This window comes from Penicillium crustosum, assembly GCF_028827405.1.
Source record: "Penicillium crustosum strain IBT 35664 chromosome Unknown utg000002l_segment0_segment0, whole genome shotgun sequence".
Classification (NCBI taxonomy): domain Eukaryota; kingdom Fungi; phylum Ascomycota; class Eurotiomycetes; order Eurotiales; family Aspergillaceae; genus Penicillium; species Penicillium crustosum.
In genome coordinates, this window is record NW_026623123.1 from 3,333,531 (window position 1) to 3,355,627 (window position 22,097).

The 22,097-nt window shown below is 48.0% G+C and overlaps 13 protein-coding genes across 13 annotated transcripts; 6 read left to right on the top strand and 7 right to left on the bottom strand.

Annotated features, from left to right (window-relative positions):
• Positions 1–19: 19 nt before the first annotated feature.
• On the top strand, positions 20–1,593 carry N7487_004766 (acid phosphatase PHOa; the record flags this gene model as incomplete). Its single annotated transcript, XM_056872513.1, has 3 exons — positions 20–279; positions 344–405; positions 462–1,593. The coding sequence occupies exons 1-3, from the start codon at positions 94–96 to the stop codon at positions 1,591–1,593; spliced, it is 1,380 nt and encodes a 459-aa protein (XP_056730233.1). The 5' UTR covers positions 20–93.
• A 1,251-nt stretch (positions 1,594–2,844) lies between these two features.
• Positions 2,845–4,435, top strand: N7487_004767 (pex2/pex10/pex12 family protein; the record flags this gene model as incomplete). Its single annotated transcript, XM_056872514.1, has 3 exons — positions 2,845–3,153; positions 3,223–3,486; positions 3,545–4,435. The coding sequence occupies 3 exons, from the start codon at positions 2,845–2,847 to the stop codon at positions 4,433–4,435; spliced, it is 1,464 nt and encodes a 487-aa protein (XP_056730234.1).
• A 255-nt stretch (positions 4,436–4,690) lies between these two features.
• On the bottom strand, positions 4,691–5,372 carry N7487_004768 (anthrone oxygenase family protein; the record flags this gene model as incomplete). The annotated part of the gene is made up of 2 exons (XM_056872515.1): positions 4,691–5,253; positions 5,306–5,372. 2 exons carry the CDS (start codon positions 5,370–5,372, stop codon positions 4,691–4,693), a joined length of 630 nt encoding a protein of 209 aa, XP_056730235.1.
• Positions 5,373–5,818: 446 nt separating this feature from the next.
• Positions 5,819–7,752, top strand: ilv3B (putative mitochondrial dihydroxy acid dehydratase; the record flags this gene model as incomplete). Its single annotated transcript, XM_056872516.1, has 3 exons — positions 5,819–5,977; positions 6,027–6,240; positions 6,299–7,752. The coding sequence occupies 3 exons, from the start codon at positions 5,819–5,821 to the stop codon at positions 7,750–7,752; spliced, it is 1,827 nt and encodes a 608-aa protein (XP_056730236.1).
• A 687-nt stretch (positions 7,753–8,439) lies between these two features.
• On the top strand, positions 8,440–10,707 carry N7487_004770 (RNA 5'-triphosphatase domain-containing protein; the record flags this gene model as incomplete). The annotated part of the gene is made up of 2 exons (XM_056872517.1): positions 8,440–8,896; positions 8,948–10,707. 2 exons carry the CDS (start codon positions 8,440–8,442, stop codon positions 10,705–10,707), a joined length of 2,217 nt encoding a protein of 738 aa, XP_056730237.1.
• Positions 10,708–11,202: 495 nt separating this feature from the next.
• Positions 11,203–12,138, top strand: N7487_004771 (40S ribosomal protein eS19; the record flags this gene model as incomplete). Its single annotated transcript, XM_056872518.1, has 3 exons — positions 11,203–11,232; positions 11,653–11,777; positions 11,847–12,138. The coding sequence occupies 3 exons, from the start codon at positions 11,203–11,205 to the stop codon at positions 12,136–12,138; spliced, it is 447 nt and encodes a 148-aa protein (XP_056730238.1).
• Positions 12,139–12,824: 686 nt separating this feature from the next.
• Positions 12,825–13,455, bottom strand: N7487_004772 (uncharacterized protein; the record flags this gene model as incomplete). The annotated part of the gene is made up of 3 exons (XM_056872519.1): positions 12,825–12,854; positions 12,910–13,140; positions 13,270–13,455. The coding sequence occupies 3 exons, from the start codon at positions 13,453–13,455 to the stop codon at positions 12,825–12,827; spliced, it is 447 nt and encodes a 148-aa protein (XP_056730239.1).
• Positions 13,456–14,124: 669 nt separating this feature from the next.
• N7487_004773 (uncharacterized protein) lies at positions 14,125–14,464 on the bottom strand (the record flags this gene model as incomplete). The annotated part of the gene is made up of 2 exons (XM_056872520.1): positions 14,125–14,252; positions 14,287–14,464. 2 exons carry the CDS (start codon positions 14,462–14,464, stop codon positions 14,125–14,127), a joined length of 306 nt encoding a protein of 101 aa, XP_056730240.1.
• A 42-nt stretch (positions 14,465–14,506) lies between these two features.
• N7487_004774 (uncharacterized protein) lies at positions 14,507–15,106 on the bottom strand (the record flags this gene model as incomplete). The annotated part of the gene is made up of 1 exon (XM_056872521.1): positions 14,507–15,106. The coding sequence occupies one exon, from the start codon at positions 15,104–15,106 to the stop codon at positions 14,507–14,509; it is 600 nt and encodes a 199-aa protein (XP_056730241.1).
• A 186-nt stretch (positions 15,107–15,292) lies between these two features.
• N7487_004775 (uncharacterized protein) lies at positions 15,293–15,578 on the bottom strand (the record flags this gene model as incomplete). The annotated part of the gene is made up of 2 exons (XM_056872522.1): positions 15,293–15,515; positions 15,562–15,578. 2 exons carry the CDS (start codon positions 15,576–15,578, stop codon positions 15,293–15,295), a joined length of 240 nt encoding a protein of 79 aa, XP_056730242.1.
• A 978-nt stretch (positions 15,579–16,556) lies between these two features.
• Positions 16,557–16,898, bottom strand: N7487_004776 (uncharacterized protein; the record flags this gene model as incomplete). The annotated part of the gene is made up of 1 exon (XM_056872523.1): positions 16,557–16,898. One exon carries the CDS (start codon positions 16,896–16,898, stop codon positions 16,557–16,559), a length of 342 nt encoding a protein of 113 aa, XP_056730243.1.
• Positions 16,899–17,419: 521 nt separating this feature from the next.
• Positions 17,420–19,555, bottom strand: N7487_004777 (putative carboxylesterase; the record flags this gene model as incomplete). The annotated part of the gene is made up of 3 exons (XM_056872524.1): positions 17,420–18,962; positions 19,015–19,384; positions 19,447–19,555. 3 exons carry the CDS (start codon positions 19,553–19,555, stop codon positions 17,420–17,422), a joined length of 2,022 nt encoding a protein of 673 aa, XP_056730244.1.
• Positions 19,556–19,997: 442 nt separating this feature from the next.
• N7487_004778 (gamma-glutamylcyclotransferase family protein) lies at positions 19,998–20,564 on the top strand (the record flags this gene model as incomplete). The annotated part of the gene is made up of 1 exon (XM_056872525.1): positions 19,998–20,564. The coding sequence occupies one exon, from the start codon at positions 19,998–20,000 to the stop codon at positions 20,562–20,564; it is 567 nt and encodes a 188-aa protein (XP_056730245.1).
• Positions 20,565–22,097: the final 1,533 nt, after the last annotated feature.

Sequence of the window (22,097 nt, forward strand, 5' to 3'; positions counted from 1 at the left end):
TTTTTCTCACCATCCTCACCCTCCTCATTTTGTCTCATCCTCATCTCATCAGCTACATCAATCTTTCATTGATTCTCTGCGAGATCCATCAAAATGAAGGCTGTTATTGCTGTCTTGATGGGATCGGCTGCTCTGGCAACCGCTCAGACAGCTACCACCTCCGAGCCCGCTGTCGCGGACATTCGCGCGGCTGCCGCAACTACCAAGCCGGAGGTTACCACCTCCGATGTCAAGGGCTTGGCTTTTGATCGGTTTTATCAAGTCTGGCTTGAGAACATTGTACGCGACGAACTCCTAGAATATTCCTGCAGTCTCTGAGGCACTATGACTAACGGGCTCATAGAACTATGATGACGCCGCCTCTGATGCCAACATGCAGTGGCTTGCTTCTGAGGGTATTCTGTTGTAGGTTTCCAATGACTTGGGCTATGAGTGAGAGGACCAATTCTGATACTATGTAGGACCAACTTCTATGCTGTCACTCATCCTTCCGAGCCCAACTACTGTGCTGCCGCTGGAGGTGACACGTTTGGAATGGATAATGATGACTTCAATCAGGTCCCTGGGAACGTTTCCACCATTGCTGATCTGCTTGACACCAAGGGAGTCTCGTGGGCTGAATACCAAGAACACATTCCCTATGCCGGTTTCCAGGGCTACAACTACTCTAACCAAGAGACTTACGACAATGATTATGTTCGCAAGCACAACCCATTGGTGCTTTATGACTCCGTTGTGTCCAACAGCAGCCGTGCACGTCACATCAAGAGCTTTGATGACTTTGAAAATGATATTCAGGACAAGAAGCTTCCTCAGTGGGCTTTCATCACTCCTAACATGACCAACGATGCGCATGACACCAACATCACTTTCGCTGCTAAGTGGGAGCGTCCTTGGGTGGCCAAGTTGCTCGAGAACGAGTACTTCTACAACAACACTCTCCTCCTTCTGACCTTCGATGAGGACAAGACCTACACCAACGACAACCGTATCTTCAGCGTCCTCGTCGGTGGTGCCGTTCCTGAACACCTCAAGGGCACCAAGGACGACACCTTCTACACTCACTACTCCACCATTGCTAGTGTTTCTGCCAACTGGGGTCTTCCTTCCCTGGGTCGCTGGGATTGCGGTGCCAACCTGTTGCAGATTGTCGCTAACAAGACTGGTTACGTCAACTACGAGGTCGACAAGACCTACCTCACGCTTAACCAGACCTACCCTGGTCCCCTGTCGATTGGTGACCCAACCATTGGCAATACCTCCACCTTCAGTGCTGAGTGGCCGATTCCCATCACCGACAGCAATGAGAAGTGTTCCGCTGGTCACGGTATCCTGGATGCCGTCAAGAAAACCTACGGACACCTGAACACCACATACGACACCAAGCCGTACCCCTGGAGTGCTAAGACTCACTACAACGACAAGGTCACCGCCAAGCGCTCGAACGAGACCACAAGCAGCAAGACCAACTCTACCACATCGAGCTCTACAACGTCGAGCTCTAGCCAAGATAACGCTGGTGTTTCTGCCACGGCCCCTATCACTACTGTCGTGCTCGGAGCCCTGTTGGCCATCGCTGTCTACTCCTTCTGATTAAGCTGCTCTTCGTCCATTCTTACTAGTCGGCCGGGGGTGGCTGTGATCCCATGATACTTGATCATCTGGAAACTTGCGAATGCGGTACCGATTGATTAGGAACGAATGTTTTCTCCAAATTTCGGGGATGTAAAACGCGAAGAGAAATCTCTATCTGGAGGCCAATATCTTAATTTTTAGCTATGAATCAAATGCGTTACCATTCTGATATTCTAGAAGTAATGCTAACGTAGCGTTTGCATCGCTCGATTCATTTGACCTAGGAGCGTATGATAATCTTGAGTATGTCAATACTCTGACACGAAGGCTGAATATGTGAAGTATATCGCAAAAGAAAGGTGGAAGTGAAAAGGGCCCAAGAGCCAGGTACTCCTGTATGATTTTATTGCACTCATTTCATATAGCCCGAGAATCACATATCCTTTACCAGCCATGCCTTCGATTAAACCAGTCGTCTATCATAGACGTGCTGTCTTGATCAAGATACTCTTAGTCTCAAGAAAACCATCAAGACTATATAGAAGCCCCTCCCGGCCGTTCCCACTCATCTTGAACCCACAAAATCCATTTTTCTTAGCATTCGTCAGCCTAGTGCAGTTCACCCCAACAGTGCCCGCATCCAGAGCCTTAGCCAAACGAACGGCACGATCGATATCCTTGGTGAAAACAGCAGCATGCAGGCCAAACTCCCATTAGCCATTAGTCCCAAAGCCAAGGACATTCTGACATAGCTGTCATAGGTTTTATTGCGCAACACCGGTTGTAATCATGTACAAAGCTGACTTGCATGGATCAATTGAAATGGCCTATGTCGGCTGCCCAGATATCTGTGCTCTGATTCCACCTGGTCAGCAAAGTGTCTAGTGATACGAGCATCTCATCGGTCAATTGAGTCAATGATAAGCTTTGAGTCATAGATGCCTCGATCAATTCCGCGACTGGGGTTGATATGCATGAGGGTATCTCCGAGGGCCTTCTGAGTTCACCACAACGCTTTCAAATACAAAGTTGTATCTAGGCAGGTACACATTAGAATCCTGCTTGTATCACTAAGAGTTTATAAACTTCTTTACTACACACAATTTCCAAAAGAGCATTGGAAAAGGTAAAGTCACGTGAGATACCTCGGCTCTTCCGTCTGGGGAACCGAGCGCGGTCAATGAGCAACTCCGGGACCCATTTCCCCGTGTTCTCACGAATCCCCAACTCGTTCCCTCCCATCCTCTACAAACACGTCATGATTTCGCGATGAGTTCAACAAACTTCGCCGCCGCACAAGAACGGGTTCTTGAACGTCGTCGCCAGCGTGAGGCTGAAGCGCGCGCCCGCCATGCAGCACAGCAGCGGGCCTCTCCGATCAGCCCGGCCACCGTCCAGCGTCTACCATATCCATTGAATCGATTGCCCAGCTCGGGGTGGCGGATATGGAATTCCATCAAGGGCCGGGATGGCACACGCCCCGCATTTCGAGTGGGCCAGGTGGATGCTGAATTATTAGATGAGGAGCTGCTTGATCTGATGAAGGGCCAGGTCGGGGATGCCCTCAAATACTTCGGGGTATGTCTGAATGCTTGACGAATGAATATCTGAAGTGTCGTGATACCAAGTAGCTGACAAGGATAATAGCCTCAAATGCGCGAAGATTGGTCACATGAGATTCTATTCGCGTTACGGGCTATACTCTTCAAACTATCAATATGGGATCACAATGCATCATATGGTGCGGCGCTACAAGGCCTCAAATACACCGATAGTCGAAGCAAAGGACCTGTTTACTCTTCGCCAACAAAATGGCAGAAGAGTGTTTATGGCTTATTGACGGTTGGAGGGCGATATGCTTGGGACAAGTGGGAGAGCTGGTTGGTGGGACAAGAAGGTGGCTATGATGAGGTTAGTTGCCAAATTATTACTCTCTGTTGGCGGTTTTTTACTAACAGACACTACAAAGCCATCACAGGACATTCGAATGCTGTCGCGACTCACAGACATGCTGTCGACATCGCACTCGATTGCTGCCTTCGTCTCTTTCCTAGTGTTCCTAGTCAATGGCCGATATCGTACCTTAGTCGATCGCATCCTTCGCATCCGCCTTACTCCGCCGTCTGCACAGGCTAGCCGGGAAGTATCCTTTGAATATTTAAACCGTCAACTAGTTTGGCATGCATTTACCGAATTCCTACTTTTCCTCCTTCCTCTTGTTGGGATTGGTCGCTGGCGTCGATGGATCGGCCGTGCCTGGCATAAGATGGTCAATTCTGTCCGGTCAAGCGGGGATGACGATGAAGTTCCCGAAAAACAAGGAGAGCTGGCCTTCCTCCCAGAGCGAACCTGTGCTATCTGCTACCGCGATCAGAACCCCACCACAACAACAGAAAGTGATGCCATGGCAGCGTCTGTGTCAGGGGGTATTGTAGGATCGGCACAGACTGATATCACAAATCCATACGAGACCGTCCCATGCGGCTGTATCTATTGCTTCGTCTGTATTGTGCAAAAAGTCGAAGCAGAAGAAGGCCAGGGATGGCCTTGTCTCCGATGTGGTGAAATTGTTAAGAAGTGCCAGCCTTGGAATGGCGATGTGCTAGAAGAGGCGCGGTCGCAGCCTGGCACTGGGAAGATTGTTGGCTTTGCCATTGATGGAGAACCGGATGGCGAGAGCCGCGGGACAGATCTTCACCAAGAAGGCTCATTGGACAAATCCAGCCCATTGCAGGAGATCAGCGCTGATGAAGCACTGCAACATTCGGAGCAATGGTCCACCATTGAGAAAGAGTCTACAGAGGACAATGGTGCAAGAGGTACGAACGAGGATGAGGAGCTAACTCCTACTTCAACATGACGGTAACGCAAAGGCACACGCCTCTGATACTCTTGGGGCTATATACTGGCATTATTTTCTCCAACTTGTTCATAAATATACAATTACCTGGGTATCCGCAGTACATACACAACATGCAAGCCCAATAGAAATTTGACGATACCCATACTTGAACATTGGAGTTTCCTTTCACATAATCACACAAGGAACTACCTACATAGGCAATTTAACACGAACAGCAGAAATCCAACCCCCCACAGCTACTAGCATTCCTGTTTAAGGAATTATCCAGCTAGAGACAGCAGCATAGAACCCAATGCCAGCCCCAACAAGTGGGAATGCAGCCCTGATCAAATTCAACTGCGACCAATGCTGCAAAAGTTCAACCACCTCGCTATCCTCCCTACCCCGCTTGGCCTTCTCCTGCGGACTAACTACCATGCCCTCAGTGCCCTCAGCGCCGGCCGCATCATCGCGCTTTGCATGAGCCTTTAGTTTGTCATTTGTCTTCTTCATGGCCATGACCGTAAAAGGTGCAATGCTCATCGTAACTCCCACAGCAAGCAGATAGCATGTGGACCAGCTAGACCCAAAGGTATCTGGGGCAGGGGTAGGGGAGTCCCGCAATGCCCAGAGCGCATAGAGGTTTGCGAGTGAAGATACTGCGGATATACCGGGGAAAATCTTGCTGCCACGATCATACAGATCGAGCCACTGGTGGGTCAAGTGGGCAGTCGGGGTTCCTGGTGTATCTTGAAATGGCAGTGTTGCGCTGGGTGGACGACGGGCTGGAAGGATAATATTTGGAATGCTCATTACTGACAATGTAGCAATACCACCTTGTATACGTGTGAGTGTCTGGTCATCTGTTGCGTAGGTGGTGCTACTCACTTGCTGCCGCTGCACAGCCAAGCGTCCCTATTGCCTGGGCGATTCTCACGTCGGTGGCCATTATCATATGGCTAATCTGATATCTAGAAAGGTTTGTAATAAGATAATTGCAATGAAATAGAGGTCAAGGTGCTAATGTTGCTTTTATAGCATATGTATGACGTCGGTGCCGTGGATGATGCGGTGACTCTCTCTCTCCCTTGTTGGCAACTACGTAAATAAAGTACACACATAACTATGTAAATACAGTGAAACTCGAACTTCAACTATTGATATATAGACTCATAATGCACATATCTATAAAACTTTATACAGCTTTATACATAGATCGGAGACTAGGCCTAACTCCGATCTGCTCATAAATCGGCCGCCTCTGACTGGACAATGAACGTGGGGTCCTGGGGTCGGACATCCCTGCGAAGTTGAGCTCCCGAGGTTGTGTGGGCTATAATTTTGGTCAATTGCCTCGATAATTCTTTTTTGGTTTGTTTTGTTCCCATCTAACATATCATCATGGATCCTTCTAAGCCAACCGTGCCTAGCACTCTCAGTGAGGCCAAATACATCAACTTCCCTTCTTTGCCCACAGATGCGAAGCATCCGGATGGCTCCCCCGCACTCAACCGTCACTCCCACACTATCACTAAAGGCCATGATTTCCCCGGCGCACGGGTAAGTGGACAATGTGAATACAATGAAGGTCTCTTACTGACCGCTGTAGGCTATGCTCTATGCCGCCGGTGTTCCAGATAAGGAAGCGATGGCTAAGAGCCCACATGTCGGTATTGCCTCAGTATGGTGGGAAGGTAACCCGTGCAACATGCACTTGATGGACTTGGCCAAGACTGTCAAGAAGTCAGTTCTGGAACAAGGAATGCTGGGGTGGCAGTACAACACGATTGGTGTTTCCGATGCGATCACCATGGGCAGTGAAGGTGGGGTTGACCGACAATTTCTCACCGTTAGGAAACGAAATAGCTAATTTTCCGCTAGGCATGAGATTCTCTCTTCAGACCCGAGAGGTCATTGCCGATAGTATCGAAACTGTAACCTGTGCCCAATACCACGATGCCTGCATTGCTATCCCAGGCTGCGACAAGAACATGCCCGGTGTCGTAATGGGCATGGCTCGCCATAACCGCCCCTCAATTATGATCTACGGTGGAACTATTGGAATCGGCTACTCCGAGCACTTGCGGAAACCCATCAATGTCTCAACATGCTTTGAGGCTGCTGGTGCCTACGCCTACGGTACTCTGCGCCAGCCCGACGACGGCGGCGACCAGACCAAGACTCAGGATGAGATCATGGATGACTTGGAACAGCATGCTTGCCCTGGCGCCGGCGCCTGTGGTGGTATGTTCACGGCGAACACCATGGCCACTGCCATTGAGTCAATGGGTCTGTCACTACCCGGCTCATCGTCCACGCCTGCTGAATCGCCTTCCAAGATGCGCGAGTGTGTTCGTGCTGCGGATGCTATCAAGGTTTGCTTGGAGAAGAACATTCGTCCACGGGACCTACTTACCAAGCGCTCCTTTGAAAATGCTCTCGTTATGACTATGGCCCTGGGTGGTAGCACCAACGGTGTTCTCCACTTCCTGGCCATGGCTCGGACGGCTGGTGTTGATTTGACGCTGGATGACATCCAGCGGGTCAGCAACAAGATCCCTTTCATTGCCAACCTCTCACCCAGTGGCAAGTACTATATGGCCGATCTGTATGAGATTGGAGGTGTCCCATCTGTGCAGAAGCTGCTAATCGCAGCTGGTCTGCTCGATGGAGATATCCCCACAGTGACTGGAAAGACACTGGCGGAGAACGTCGCCTCATTCCCATCCCTGGCCGAAGGACAGGATCTGATTCGCCCATTGGACAACCCAATCAAAGCGACCGGTCACCTGCAGATCTTACGTGGCAACCTTGCACCAGGCGGTTCCGTTGCCAAGATTACCGGCAAGGAAGGGCTCCGGTTTGTTGGCAAGGCCCGTGTCTTTGATAAGGAACACCGCCTCAATGAAGCCCTGAATGAAGGCCGCATCCCGCGCGGCGAAAACCTCGTGATCATCGTACGTTACGAGGGCCCCAAAGGTGGGCCCGGAATGCCGGAACAGCTAAAGGCCAGTGCCGCGCTGATGGGAGCCAAATTGACCAACGTGGCCCTTATTACTGACGGACGGTATTCAGGTGCCAGCCACGGTTTCATTGTCGGCCACATTGTGCCCGAAGCCGCCGTGGGTGGTCCAATTGCGCTGGTCCGTGATGGGGATGTCGTCACCATCGACGCTGAGACCAACTCGCTTTCAATGGATGTTTCGGATGAAGAGCTTGAGGAGAGACGGCGTCAGTGGACCCCCCCTTCACCGCAAATCACTCGTGGTGTATTGGCCAAGTACGCACGTTTGGTCAGTGATGCATCACAGGGAGCCATGACGGATCTCTTTTAATGAATCATTATGATATGCCCCTTAAGGTATATAGCACATTTCGAGGCAGTTGAAATGATGTTATGATCTACCGTGTTCTAGAAAAAGGGATAAACATTCGATTTCGATATGATCTTCGTGGACCCGCTTGGAATTGGCCAGTAGTAAGTAAGAAGCCACCCATGCTGGCCCCGGGGGTACTATGAAATGGAGTCCAATACCAACATCTTGGGAACCATATTATACATAGTACATCGTAGGGGGTAATAAGAGAGCAAGGGATATACATAATAGACAAAAAGACTAATTTATGCCAAAACCTTGGAAGGCATGCCTAAATCGAGTACAAAGGGTATGAAAGTTTCCAGAAGTACTTCTCCTTCCATAGTAAATGCCATAATCAACCAAGTTCCTTCCCAAACTTGTGGCAAGAATACAAGAATAGAGTGGACCAATGGATGACGATGACTCACCCCCACGCCGCCCCTCCCGAGGCTGTGAGTGGCCGAAGCTGAACTCTCCGTGCATTTTTGTACTTTTTCTTATTCTCATAACTCATTTCAACGTTGTCGATCTGGCTTCGCTTATTGGTCTCAACGCTATCCCACCTACATCCAAAGAGCATCGGGAGCGCCGTCTCGTGATCTTTGGTCAAATCACTATCGGGGGGCTCTGAAAGCGCCCAGAACGCCCCTCCGGTACTTAATCATGGGGTCCGACGCTTTCTCCGCCCTCTACGACTCTTTCACGTCTCAATCTAAACCCTCAAGTGTCGCGCCTGTCCTGCGATTCTTTCACTCGGTGCGCGCGGCCGCCCAAAACGCTTCTTTTTCCTCCATCGCCAGCTCTTTCCGCGGCCTCTGCCGCAATGACAATGTGAATTGGGGTCAGGTTGTATTTTTAACTACCTGTGTGATCGCTATGACTGGATGTGGATTGTTGTCGTCGCTGGTGAGACGCAAGCGGTCAGGGTCAAAGCCCTCTCGTGCGCAACGTCCCGCTACTCGCAAGAGCTCGACCAAGTCTTCGAAAACTCTGAGTTCCTCGGAAGAGGATGACTATGAAGATGAAGATTACGATAGCAACGCATCGTTGCGACATGGAACCAACCCCAACTACAAAACGAAAGAATGGCAGTCAGAGACTCAGCAGCAAAGCTCTGATGGTGGGTGAATATTTCGTCTTTCGCTTGGCGCTTCTATTAACACTCGCGCAGCATACGAAACCGACCCGGGTATTCTCAGGAAATTCACTACATACAACTCCTACACTACCTCGGTAGCTACCTATCCCGCCATTCGCACCTTCTACAGCCCGCATCCACACCTAGCTCGACTCCCGACCAAGCCGACTCCTGTCCCACTGGTCGTAGTTGTTCATGGGCTAGGCGGGTCACTTGCACAATTCCACCACCTCTTAACCAGTCTGTCTAATGTCGCTTCGTGTTTTGGTATTGATTTGCCCGGGTGCGGACTGTCCAAGTTTGAGCCTACGGATTGGAATGCATACACTGTGGAGGCTCTGTCCGAACTTTTGGCTGAAGCCATTGATCAGCACCGTGACCGGGAGTCTGGTCAGGAAGTCATCCTGGTGGGACACAGTCTCGGATGTTCCTTGTCTGCCCTCTTGGCTTCCTCGACATCGTCGATTGGCGCAAAGGTGAAAGAGCACATAATCGGCCTTGTTGCTGTGTGCCCTCGAGCCGATCCTCCATCTGCGGAAGACACTACCAAGTTTCGCCGAGCGCTCTATATTCCTAGTCTAATTTTCGATCTTTGGCGTCGCTGGGACAGACGTGGAGGCGAGCAAAGTGCTAGTGTTAGGCGGATGGTCGGCGTCGCTGCCGACGTGGAAACGCGAAACCTCCAAGTGCGCTTCAACAAGCAAAGTCGGACGCCTGTTTGGCGACGCATGGCGTGGGGCACACTTCCAACATACGATACTGACGGCCACCCGACTGGCGGTCTCCCTGGTCAACAGGTCTGGGCCGGAATTCGCATGCCGGTTCTATTGGTCGCGGGAGAGGCGGATGCTGTGACCAAACCGGTGGAGGTGCAAAAGCTTTTGAAATTCTTTGGTGATGCTTCGGCCCATACCACGATTGACACCAGCGATAGCAGCATCATCCCAGACGCTTCGCGAGTCCACGACCAGATCTCAACCCCAGTCGGCGATCGCGTCAACGAGAAAGTGCTTGGTGTGCAGATCTCCGAGAAGCATTTGGAGGCTGGCCAGCGGAAGCGAGTGGTCAAATCCGCAATTTTGCCGGCCCCAGCATCTCATGCACTGCTCTACGACCGGGCGACCTATCGTACTCTTGCAGGGATTATCCAGGATTTTCTCTCGTCAAATGTCGATAGGCGTCTCGGCCTCGGCTGGCAATTACAGCACATGAACACATCCGGAAAGTGGGATGTCAAGAACCTCGCCAAATGGAAAAAGGTTGCCCCAGTCTCGGAACGAATTGCCAACACATTTGCTGCGCTCAAGATGTTGCGCGAGGTTGATGAGGAACACAACCCTGTCACTTTCTCGGCAAAGTACCGTGGGCGCATCCACGCTGTCATAGACATCAGTCATGAAAGTCCGGTCTACAACCCGGCCGAACTGGAGAAGGGTGGGGTTCGCTACTACAAGCACCCGACTATATCCAAGATTCCTCCGACTCCAGACGAGACGCGCGATTTTATCGCTCTGGTCAATAGCATTCAAAAGGATATTGATGAGAAGATGGAGCAGCGTACGGAGGAAGAGAAGCTTCTACCACGCCCAGTCGTCGGAGTTCACTGCCACTATGGCTACAACCGCACCGGATTCATGATCGCTTGCTACTTGATCGAGCATCTTGGTTTTGGTGTGCAAGACGCCATTGACGAGTTCAACCGGTGCCGACCTCCTGGTATCCGACATGGTCATTTCATTGATACTCTATTTGTGAGGTATTGTGTTGGGCTAAAGAGAGCGCCCACGCTGTAATTGGGAATCATTGGAAATCATTCAGGCGTTGAGATCAAGGGAGTAGGAAACGGCGTACAGCTTTTAATTGTTTCAAAGTTACGAATAATGACAACTGCCATGAGATAGATTTTAATTGGTGTATAATTAGAACATGAGAAAATGACATCGTTCCGGGAATTCTTCAAATAATCTTTCATCCATCACCAAGTACTCCATGTCAAATAATTCCTAAGGTCATGTCTTCCGAGGATATATTAATGCCTGTAACATCAGGCACCAAGGGTTTGATGTGGGGCCTTAGTTATCAGGCACAAATTGGGCCACATCACATGACCCAGCTTAGGGTACGGCTAACCCAAAATGGACAAGCGAACGGCACACAGACCCAACCCGCCCAGAGTTGTGTGTGTCTTGAAATTTTGAGCGACTCTTCGACTTCGACCTGCCCACCTCGACGCCCAACGCCTCTCTCTCTCTAATCCCTACCCTTCGACCCCTCGACAAGTCGCCAAAATGGGTGGTGTTACCGTTCGCGATGTGGACGTAAGTGTCCTGCTCGGTTTTAGGTGATCGGCCAGCTCTGGTTTGCGTGATGTGGACGGTTCGTTTCTGGATGCACGGATATCACAACATCGGTCGGATCATATCGCCAAGATGGAAATGCGTCGGATTACACACGCAATAGGCGAATGGTTTCATTGCCTATAGGAAATACGTCGAATATTGAAGGATGTGCATGCATGTTTTGAGGGGCGAATATTTGATGGTATATCTATCTATCTGTCGGTATTCGCCCTGGAATACTTGATATAACGACTGCATACTAGCGAAACACTCCATACGACGAATGATGAAATGCTTCCAGAAACGAATCCGCCACATCTGCAAATCCACAGACTTTTGGCCGATCCACGCATACCTTGATGAGCCACAACTAACATATAACTTTTCTCCCCCACACAGGCGCAGAAGTTCATCTCTGCCTACTCTGCTTTCCTGAAGCGTCAGGGAAAGCTCCCCATCCCCGGATGGGTTGACACTGTCAAGACCTCTGCTTCCAACGAGCTTCCTCCCCAGGATGCTGACTGGTACGACCGCATCAAATATCAAACCGCGAAATTTCGAACAATCCATTGACATTCTTGCTTTTTTTAAAGGTTCTACGTCCGCGCCGCCGCCTGTGCCCGTCACATCTACATGCGCAAGACCGTCGGTGTCGGCCGTCTCCGCAAGGTCCACGGTTCCACCAAGAACCGTGGCTCCCGCCCCGCCCACCACGTCGATGCCTCCGGCTCCGTCGACCGCAAGGCCCTCCAGGCTCTTGAGAAGATCGGTGTCCTTGAGACCGATGAGGAGAAGGGTGGCCGCCGCATCACCCAGAGTGGCCAGCGTGATTTGGACCGTATCGCCAAGACCACCGTCGATGAGGAGGAGTCGGATGAGGAATAAACGTATCGCAATGGGCTTTTAATAGTTCGGGGATAAGTCGTTTGTTTTTGTGGTTTTGTCTTCGCTACGGCGGCAAGATATTGGAAATGACGGCACAAAAATAAAAATTCGGAGCTTGCGGTCCCGTGCGCGACTTTACGTTTGTTTCTTTTTTCTTGTTCCACTCCATATTTTTTTTTCTGACGACCAGACGGGGCTACTAGCGGAGAGAGATATGGGCGGTGCAGAGTGCATGAGGATGAGGCATCATTATCCGGAGACTTGAACGAGAGAAGAGAGCGGACGAGACGTTCTACACAATCCTTCCCCTCTCTCTCTTGTCGAGGGGAGGGGATCTTTTTCCCTGACATGTTTTTTTTTATGATCTCCCTCACCTCTTTGACCCCGATCAACCCTACGGCGTCTTTGTCCCTTTTTTTCTCTCGTGGTCTCCTGGAAATAAAGAGCATGTCTAAACACTTCAAAACTGTTCCGTCCCCTCTCTGTGTTGTAGGTGTAGATGTAGACGTCTGATATTATTTAGCTACCATCAGATCCTCAGCCGCCCTACACAGATCGACGTGCACCAAAAGCAAAATCAATTTATATCGAATTATTGCCATTGAATTTAATGCAACTCTGTTCTTACTGTTCTTATGTATGTACAACAGAAGTCTTATGTTAGCTCGCATTTCAATCTTCTTTCTTCATTTCTTTCCCGACTGGGCCGCGGTATCCTAGAAGACAATCAATCAGCAAAGAAGCCACCTTACAGCAGCACGATATACTCACCAAGTAAACCTGATAAAACTGCATTTTAATATCCTCGTCCCCCTTCTGGGGCGCAAACACAACCCGTCCAGCCCAAGGCACATAAACATCATTATCGGGGTTAGCCTTGAGTCTATAGTTCACGCCACCGTACAACATGATCTCATCATCGCCGCTGAAGTAGATCTGCGTCGGCGTGTGTCGGCGCGAAGCAACGTGTGTCCAGAGGCCGTGGCGGAGGGGGGAGAATTTCTATTATGTAGTTGGTTTTGTTAGCTGGAGTATAACCCAATGTTGATGTATATTCTGGAATATAAATCGGGTTCGGATTTGGCTATATAGCTTCCTTCACCAATGTTAAGGGTAGGAATCGGATAGCACCATACCGCTTGCACCCTTAGCCTCCTTAGGTCCCATAATGAGCGTCGCATCTTCAGTAAAGCTCTGGACATATTTATCATGCAGGGACTCGGTGTCGCTGGTGCGGTAGAAGTCTTCCATAAATGCGACGAGCGCGGCGCCGCGGGGTGGTGCGCGGGTAGTGTCGTAGGCGATTTGGTAGGACATTTTGGTTTTCTGGGTTAAGGAGGAATGTTTACAAGTAGAAAAAAGAAATAATGAGACGATCTCCGGTACTTGCAGGATATGTCTTTCATGAGGGGGAACATCGGAAGGGACGCATCCGATCTTATCAACGACCATATAGAGCGAAGTTTTTCATTCTAACTTTTTATATAGACCAATAGACATGTTATTAGACTTATACCAAGGCTAAATATAGATACTGGTACATGTGAGGTCCTGCTATATCTAAAAAAGCACATGGCCTACATAGTACTCGAAGTCGCATGTTGTTGTACTTCGGAATCGTATCGGATGTGGACACCCCCACAAATATAGCCCTGATAGTCACCAATTTAGTGGTTTGTATATTATATTATCTCGGTAGCTTAAGGGAAAGCCTTTATGACATTTATGGATTCGATACATCTTATGTCCTTTGAAATAAGCGTGCTTTCAGTATAATGCTTATACTTTAACAATGTTGCCTGATATATTTATTCTCTTCCTAGGTAATATCACAATACAAGGGCTTAATTGACGGGGCTGGAAAAGAACCACTGATTATTTCAGTTGAGAAGAGTGAGAAAAAAGAGAGAGGAAAATGCTGGCAAAAGAGAAAAAGGAGGCATACAGGTCTTCCTTGACATATACACATATTCTCCTCCAAGCAGATCATACATCGCGTGGAATAGGTCTCTCCTTGGGCAATTCACCACTCATGTAATCATTTTGAAGCGCTTCACTATAAGGGGTCCGTTCATAGATGTAACCCCCCCCCTTGTTCCCTTTCCAGTTGCGTACTCATCACTATTCCAATGGCGCCCTCTGAGTCACCCTGCGCCTGCCACCATCGCCAATCCTCTCCAGGGTGGTATTGTCTGCGGAATCTGGTATGACCAAAGTCGATCATAGTCAATTTGAACTTGTATTCGGAATCCAAAGTGTTGGTTGGATCACGTTGCACGATAAAGGACCTTTCTTGCGTATCGTTATTGATTATCCCATGGCTCATGATATTGTTGACAATCTCGATAGCTTTGTCAATAACTGGCTGTCATTCTTTCCTGGGGACATTCTCGGCGATATAAGGCCGTGGAAATCCTTCGATGTATTCTATAAGAATTCCAGGATGTTCGAAATACCGACTGATGGGCTGATCTTGGGTGTATGTCGGCCCCAGAATTTTGGTATGTGCAAACATCCGGGGAACTTGAATGCCCTGCAGATCTTTCATCGTTTCATATGCTTCGACCTCAGATTCGTACCGGATCTGCCCGAAGAAACAGAGATCTAGCTCATTGCCTAAGTAGTTCCATTCCGCTTCTTCATTCTCAGATTTCCCTGCATCCTCAACCGCTGGATCGAGATTGTTGGGCTGTTGTTCCTCAGTAGTTTCATGGGTTTGGGTAGAGTTGTTTCCACTGACTTCATCATCTCCGTTGATCTCTTGGGTTTCAATATCGATAATCTTATGATGTCTCCAGGGAAATACCGCAATGACTCCAGTGTGAAAAAGGCGAGTGGCGCAAATCAGACCCCGGGAAGCCATCTTATATTCATGTGAGAAGAGAGAGAAGAGACCGGTAGAGAGAATGGAAAGCTTGAAGAAGGGGCCTTTGGAGTTGGCATCATCAATTCTCATTGGTGTAGTCATTTTCATTGGCGCCTTCCTGCTCACGGGTGTTCTGTTGGTTCTGTTCCTCGTCGGTATCTTCCTCGATGATCGTTGGCATAAAATAGTTCTCTTTTTCTCTTTACAAAACTTTTCATGCTTGATTGCAAACTTTATTCCCTCATCTGAAAAAAGGTACTCATAAAGATCTCTCTCAATTTCTGGAGTTCAAGGATCCGTTCCCCGGTAAGTTCGTTGTTCCGTTGAAAACCGCCGATCATAAACCTTCAGGACCACATTTCCCTCTATGCCTAGAGCAGAAAGATCGGAGTCAAACGAAAGGACCATGGCACATGCATTGGTCCAGGGTTCAAAGGTTTTAACGATTGTGGCTTGAACTGGGCGACTCTCCAGCTGGAGCATAATCTTGTTGCCGACCACATATGGGCATCTGAAACTGTTAGGATAAAGACTGCAAAAACCCAGTTGTCACTTACTCGATCATGACATTCATTATCTTGAAGTCTTCTTCTATGACAAAACAAAGGTAAAGCCCTACAACGGTGGAACTAGGCGTCCAGGTGGAATAGAAGTGAAAACACAGTGAGAACAACTGGGAACAATTCGAAAGAGGGTAAGCACAGAGTACAAATATTTCACAATACAAAGAGCCAAAAGAATGCCAAAAATAGAGGGGCAAAGCACAAGAATATGAATGAAAAGCTTTCTTTCATGCAGAATGCCGTGCCAACAGCCAGTCTAATGACACTTCCCACACACATGACCCTAAGGATAATAAAATACTCTTTTAATTAAGAGTCATACATTAGTACTTCTATCTCTGGTTTTCTTTGCCTGTCCAGATTTCTAATTATGTGATATCCCGAAGGAGATGAGGAGGGTATTGAAACACCGAAAGGGAAAACGTCCAAAGGACCCTAGAAGCCAAAAGTCTCTGTTCCCATTTAGGGTGTTGGCAGAACTATTAGCTTTGTAAATGGAGAATTCAACTCCAAATTGGACTACGATACCCATGATGTCTCTCGCTATGAAACTTGTAGTATATAGCATGTACTCTTTTCCAGGATTCCGCTTCAACTAACTGCCGACTTAGACTTACATCATTTATTACGTTCAAGGGATGGATGGAAACTTTGTTTCTATGATTTAATTTTGCTTAGGAGCGAAAGGACGATATTTTGTTTGGTGATAGAGGCGAGAAGTCAAGGCTTTGATTGGTATATAAATGGGGACACAAGCGAAAGTACGAGAAACAAAGGACAAAAGAAATAGTTCACACTTAGATAAAATACCAAATATCCTGTCAAAGGAAGATGTTGTAGTCAGTGTAATTTGGGGAACTACCCAAAACTAGATCCAAATCATCATCCACTACACCCGGGGTTGAAAGCGAGCCCTAAAAGTGGTTGCAAAACTAGACTGCTGATTCTTGAGAAAGACCTCTATATTCAAACTTGTAGACTGGGTTGTTCTACTTACCGATCTTGCCGAGTTCAATTGCAATGATATCGATAACTTCCCGTGGGGTAGGAGGGTCGGTCGAACCGTTCTTATTCGGGCTACCCGGCATAGTGAAGTTTAACACAGGCTCCCCTTCGTGCAAAAGCAGAATCCGGTACTCTGGTGGCTGAGTACTTGTCTTCATGCTCTTCAAGATATAGGCACCACGAAATGACGCCTTGTTATCGCCGTGGGCCTGGGTCCACTTACCTTTGTCCCAAATGCAACTCAAATGTTGTGGCTTTATATTAACCAAATAGTCCCTCACAGTACCATTAACCCCACGAATTTGATTGCCTCCCTTTCCAGTCATCTCGAAAGAAAAGGATGATCTCTGTAAGATGTATATAGTGAATAATGAGTGCAGTCAAGGTAGATCAAGATGAGATCGAATGGTTTGAGTCTCCTCATTGAGACGGACCATCATGGTTTTTATACTGTAGCAAACAGCTATCCAGGAGACGGTTTAAACTATCCGACACAAAGAGATACCTATATAATAAAGAGACCACAAAGGGTTTCTATCTACAAATATCATGTTCGAGCACTATCAAAGACACTATAAAGGAATTGAAGTCAAGGGGACTGGGGAAAAGAATTCTAAAACGACCTTTTAAACGGGACTGTCAATGGAAATCTCTCACACTAAAGGACCGAAGAGACTTTCATATTGGTCCTGAAAAAGTCTTTATGAGATAAATTCAAGTTTCGTGTGGAATAGATCTTGGTGCGCACGTTGTCATTATCGAATCCATCTATGATCTAGGCTCAAGGGAGCTAGAAGATGCAGAGCCCCTTGTCTATACCCAAAAGACTAATAGGTTTTGTTCAATCCTAAGATTTGAAGTAGTCCAAAGATAACTTCAACGCACGACATTGTTCCAAATCATCCAAATCCCTCATCTTTGAGGGCCACTGAAGCAGCCGAAGCTGACTTTCTTTGCCAAACGGCTGCCATATCCCAGTTAATTCAATTTCCCGAGTTGTATTATCATATCCTCTTGCCTTCAAAAAGGCCAGGTCAGGGGTAGGTTTGGCCGCCCTCGCAAAACTCGCCCAAGAATCCAACACATACTGCCCAAAAGGTAGATCGAACTGATCACGGAACGGCAGACCCTGACGACGGAAACTTCCAAACACGTAGAACAACTCGCCGGAATGACATTTAAAGTACTCTTCTCTGGGATTACCATTCGGGAACTCATCTGTGATAGGAGCGTTGCATACCGGGGCATTGGGCGACCAGCCGGGCATTTGGTATGAACGGTTGAACTCGTAATAGAATATATCGGGGAATATATGTGTCCTTGAGCCTGTGTGTGCAGTTGCTTCGTCGATGCAGCGGAACATTCCATCTGTAGCTATGCGAGAGGAGGTGTTGAAGATATCGAGTGTAGCGTTGGCGGTTGATGGCACAGGGAATAGTTGGCTTGGTGCAACTGAGTCAGGTAAGCCGGATTCATTGAGGAAGGACTTCAGAGTTTGTCCCAATTCAGGATAGCCAATCATGGCAGCACCATCGTCTCTCATAGTACCGATCATTAAAGGCACATTGGCGGTCGATGACGGGTTTGTTAAATCCAGTTCCGAGTTTCGGAGGTAGACACCATCAACAACCAGATACCGTGCCGAATCAGCGAGATTTGCAATAGTCGATGCGGGGAGTTGTCTCAAACATTCGACTGGTGAAGCAGCATCCGTGCAGTTTGTCTCGTTGAGAATAGAATTCCCCACAACGTTCATTTCTTGCGCGATGGTATAGTATTTCGAGTAGGTTGTGCCATAAGCCAAGCCACCAAGATTACTCTGCATAATCGCACCAGCGAATTTACCTTGTGCTGCAGGAGAAGCAAGTAATGCCCGTACTGAGGCTGCACCAGCCGATTGGCCAAAGATAGTTACCCTTTCCGGATCACCGCCGAAATCCTGGATGTTCCGACGAACCCACTCCAGGGCGGTGGTTTGGTCTGCCAATCCGTAGTTCCCGTTGGTTTCGCCATCATCTAGTGCGAGGAATCCCAATGTTCCCAGGCGGTAATTTATCGTAACGACCACAACATCACCTCTCGAGGCTAGATTGCCACCGTCAAACGTCGGATCACTGCCGGTGCCGCCGGTGAAAGCTCCACCGTGGATCCAAAGCATGACAGGTTTGAGACGGCTATTTTGAACTTTGGTGTTCTTGGGGAGATATGGAGTCCAGACATTGAGGAACAAGCAGTCTTCCGAACCAGTTGTGCCTTGTGTGCAGTCAGAGCCATAGTCAAGAGCAGAAGCCTTCTTTCCAGTCCCTTGATATACTTGAGAATAGTCCCATCGCCGGGGTTGTTTAGCATATCGAATTCCCAGAAAGCGGAAACTGAATCGATCCCGGAATCTATATTTTGTTAGGATAGGCTGCGAGGCTCCAGGGAAATACTAGGTCCTACCCAGTGAGATATTCATCGTTGGAATGGACAGTCACCTGCCACTGAGCACTTGTATTTTGGAATGTACTGCTAGAAAGCGGAGCACTTTGTGTACAAATAACAGGCAGTTTTTCGTCCGCAGAGGCTTTATTGACCCGACCAGTTGTGTCGATGGTCGACGGTTTGCGGTGGTCCGAGGCAGTCCAAAAACGTTGGTTGCGAGTGTATTTACCTTGGAATACAAGGTAGTCCAAGTCACTTTGGATATTTCTATAACTAGAATTAGTCCCCCACAGAGACTCTCCAAGTTTTTGACAGCTATCAGTGGCTTCTTGCCATGATCTCGCATCGAGCACCAGAATCCCCGAACCTGATAGAGGACTTTCGGTTTCTGTTTCAACGGTCATTGTTTGATTCCAGATTCCGATTTCGGGGGATATGTAATATGCATACCTAGCAGATCATTGTGAATGAGAATGGAAATATCAGAGTCCAATGACTTGGGGCTCACTGCTGCGTTTGCGATGATTGCCAAACAGAGGAATGCAAAATAGTAGACCATTATGGTCAAGTATGCGAATGCGATGAACCCCCAAAAAATAGCCCCTAAACCGCCGGAAAATAACCTGTCTTCTTATTTATCTTTGCTTTTTTCCCCCTGATTATCCAGTTTAATAATTTTGTATTTAGGCAATTGCACCCCCGCGTCGGGAAAATAGCCTTAACAGAATAGGGGAAGATGTCCAATTTATCCGATTGTAAGAGTGTTTTAACCTCACTTATTCAACATTGTGGTTTAATAGGAATTAAAGCTTGTTTTGCCTAAAATCGTAGCAAAATAATATGTGTACATAATAGTGAAGGCATCTGCAATCCCCCGCACTGGCAGGGATTTTCCCCACGAAGGTCCGAACACATAAGCATCACATCAGCGTATAGGACAACATCTCACAGAGACCGTAGACATCGCTCAAGTCGATGTTTCATACTTTCATACTACAGTCATGGCCGACTCAACGCGATCAACGGACAGTAGACCACCTCCACCCCCACCTCCCCCAGAGAATCCTCGCTCAAAAATATCATCCACAGTCCTAAAGATGCGAAGGACATCTCCCAGCCACTTCTTTCAATCCCAAGTTCCCCGACCTCAATCCCAAGGTCCTCCTCCAACAGGACCATACTTCTTCTACGGCTCACTCCAAGATAAAAGTCTACTCATAGATCTGTTAGACCTCAAACAGGCATCCCACCTGCGACCTGCGTACATTGAGGGCTACAAGTGCAAACTTTGGGGCCCCTATCCGGCCTTACTATCTGGTGATCCCGGGGATACCGTCAGAGGGGCTGTGTACGAGGTACCGACAATTGAGGACGCAGAGAAATTGGCGGCTTATGAGGGCCCTAACTACACAACTATTGCTTGCTCAATTCGGTATGCGGATGGCCAATCTCCCACACAGGCAGAAGGGTACGCGTTTCTCTTCGTGGGGAATATGCGTGATCTGAGTGAGGGATCTTTTGATTTGAAGATTTGGTCGGAGAGGAGGGCATTGCGAAGAAAGAAATGAAGAAGGAGATGTGGGGTGGGCTCATACTTCGGAGTCCGAGACGGGAAGTTATAGAATGTACGATGCACATATACAGCGCAGAGTCGAAACGCCCTTTCTGCTTATCACTTTTAATCTGAGTCAGATTGTTGACTAAATATCGTCTGACTACCTGTAAGCAACAAATTTCAGAGGAAGCATGACCAAAATATAGTATCGCATGACCAAAATGTGGTTATCTGCAAAATCAAGTTGATTTCGAACATCGCGGGGTAAAATAGGATAAGCGCACCAGGAACCGACCAAGGCACAGAGAACTCGGGCGACCAACAGGAGAGCAAGTAAAACCCTCGGTGCACCACTGAGGGGTTAGAATTGTATAGAATGGTGGAATGACATAGAAGGTGACATGCAGGGCTAGTTCGTTCGTCACCCGCATCTACTTCCCGCACAATGGGAGGGGGGAAAGGGGAATTGATGGCCTAATTGAGCAAGCCCACAATTTCCAGCACACAGACCCTACTAAACCCACAAGTCAACAGGTGTACAGGTGTACAAGTGGCTTGTATGTCGTACATGGACCTCGCACTAGGTGCATTCCTCGGATGTATTCGTACGGGGCAACGGGGGCTTGGGCTTCTCAGACAGGTGTCAACTATGCAGCATTACATTCCAAGAAGATAAAGGCGAATGTGGACAGCATATTCGGGATTGTAAGGGTGAGTTCAATGTCGTGTTGTAGTTTAGGGATGAATTACGTATACTGCTTGGGATGCATATACAACGCAGAATATACAACGCACAGTATATGCAGATGTATAGAATAATCGAATAAAATAGCAAATGCCCAATTCCAAGAAATGTCACTGGTACAAGTGACGTCAAGCGGCCAGAGCCCAGATTATAGTGGGACCCGAGGGAAAGTGGATGTACCTGATACATTGCATGCTTACTCCGTACATGCTTACCCTATTACTTTATGTTGGACTTACGAAAGTACTCCGTAGTTACACAATAGAGGGGCAATTCTTGATCGGAAACAGACATCGAAATAAGAATGACATGTACATTATGAATGAGTGTCCATGGGTACAAGTGATAGATGTTCCTTTAAAATGGTCCACGTGCCCTGAACGATGGTTATCAGCCGATGATAGGAGAAAATAGGGTTACGCCCTGGAGCGCTGCAAGCGTTCATTAAAGGCGCACGAGCACTGGGGATCACCATGACTGGCCGATAACAACTTGGCATGAGGGGTTTTTTATTTCACTATTACTCAGATATCTTTGGACCAGTGGGGGTTACAATCTGGATTGCCTTGATCGACTCAGGGATAGTTACGGAGTGTGAACATGAAAGAAGATGAGTATGTAGTTATATAGTTAGAAAGGGTTAGATAATAGGGCATAACTATATAGGTAATGAATATGAATATGCTAGAAACTAGAAAAAAGAATACAGAGTAATAGAGGGTAATAATGTCGTAGTTTAATAGTAAACAGTTCACAGAGTATAGAAAGCCGAAAGCACCCGGTGTGTCCCACGAGGCGCCA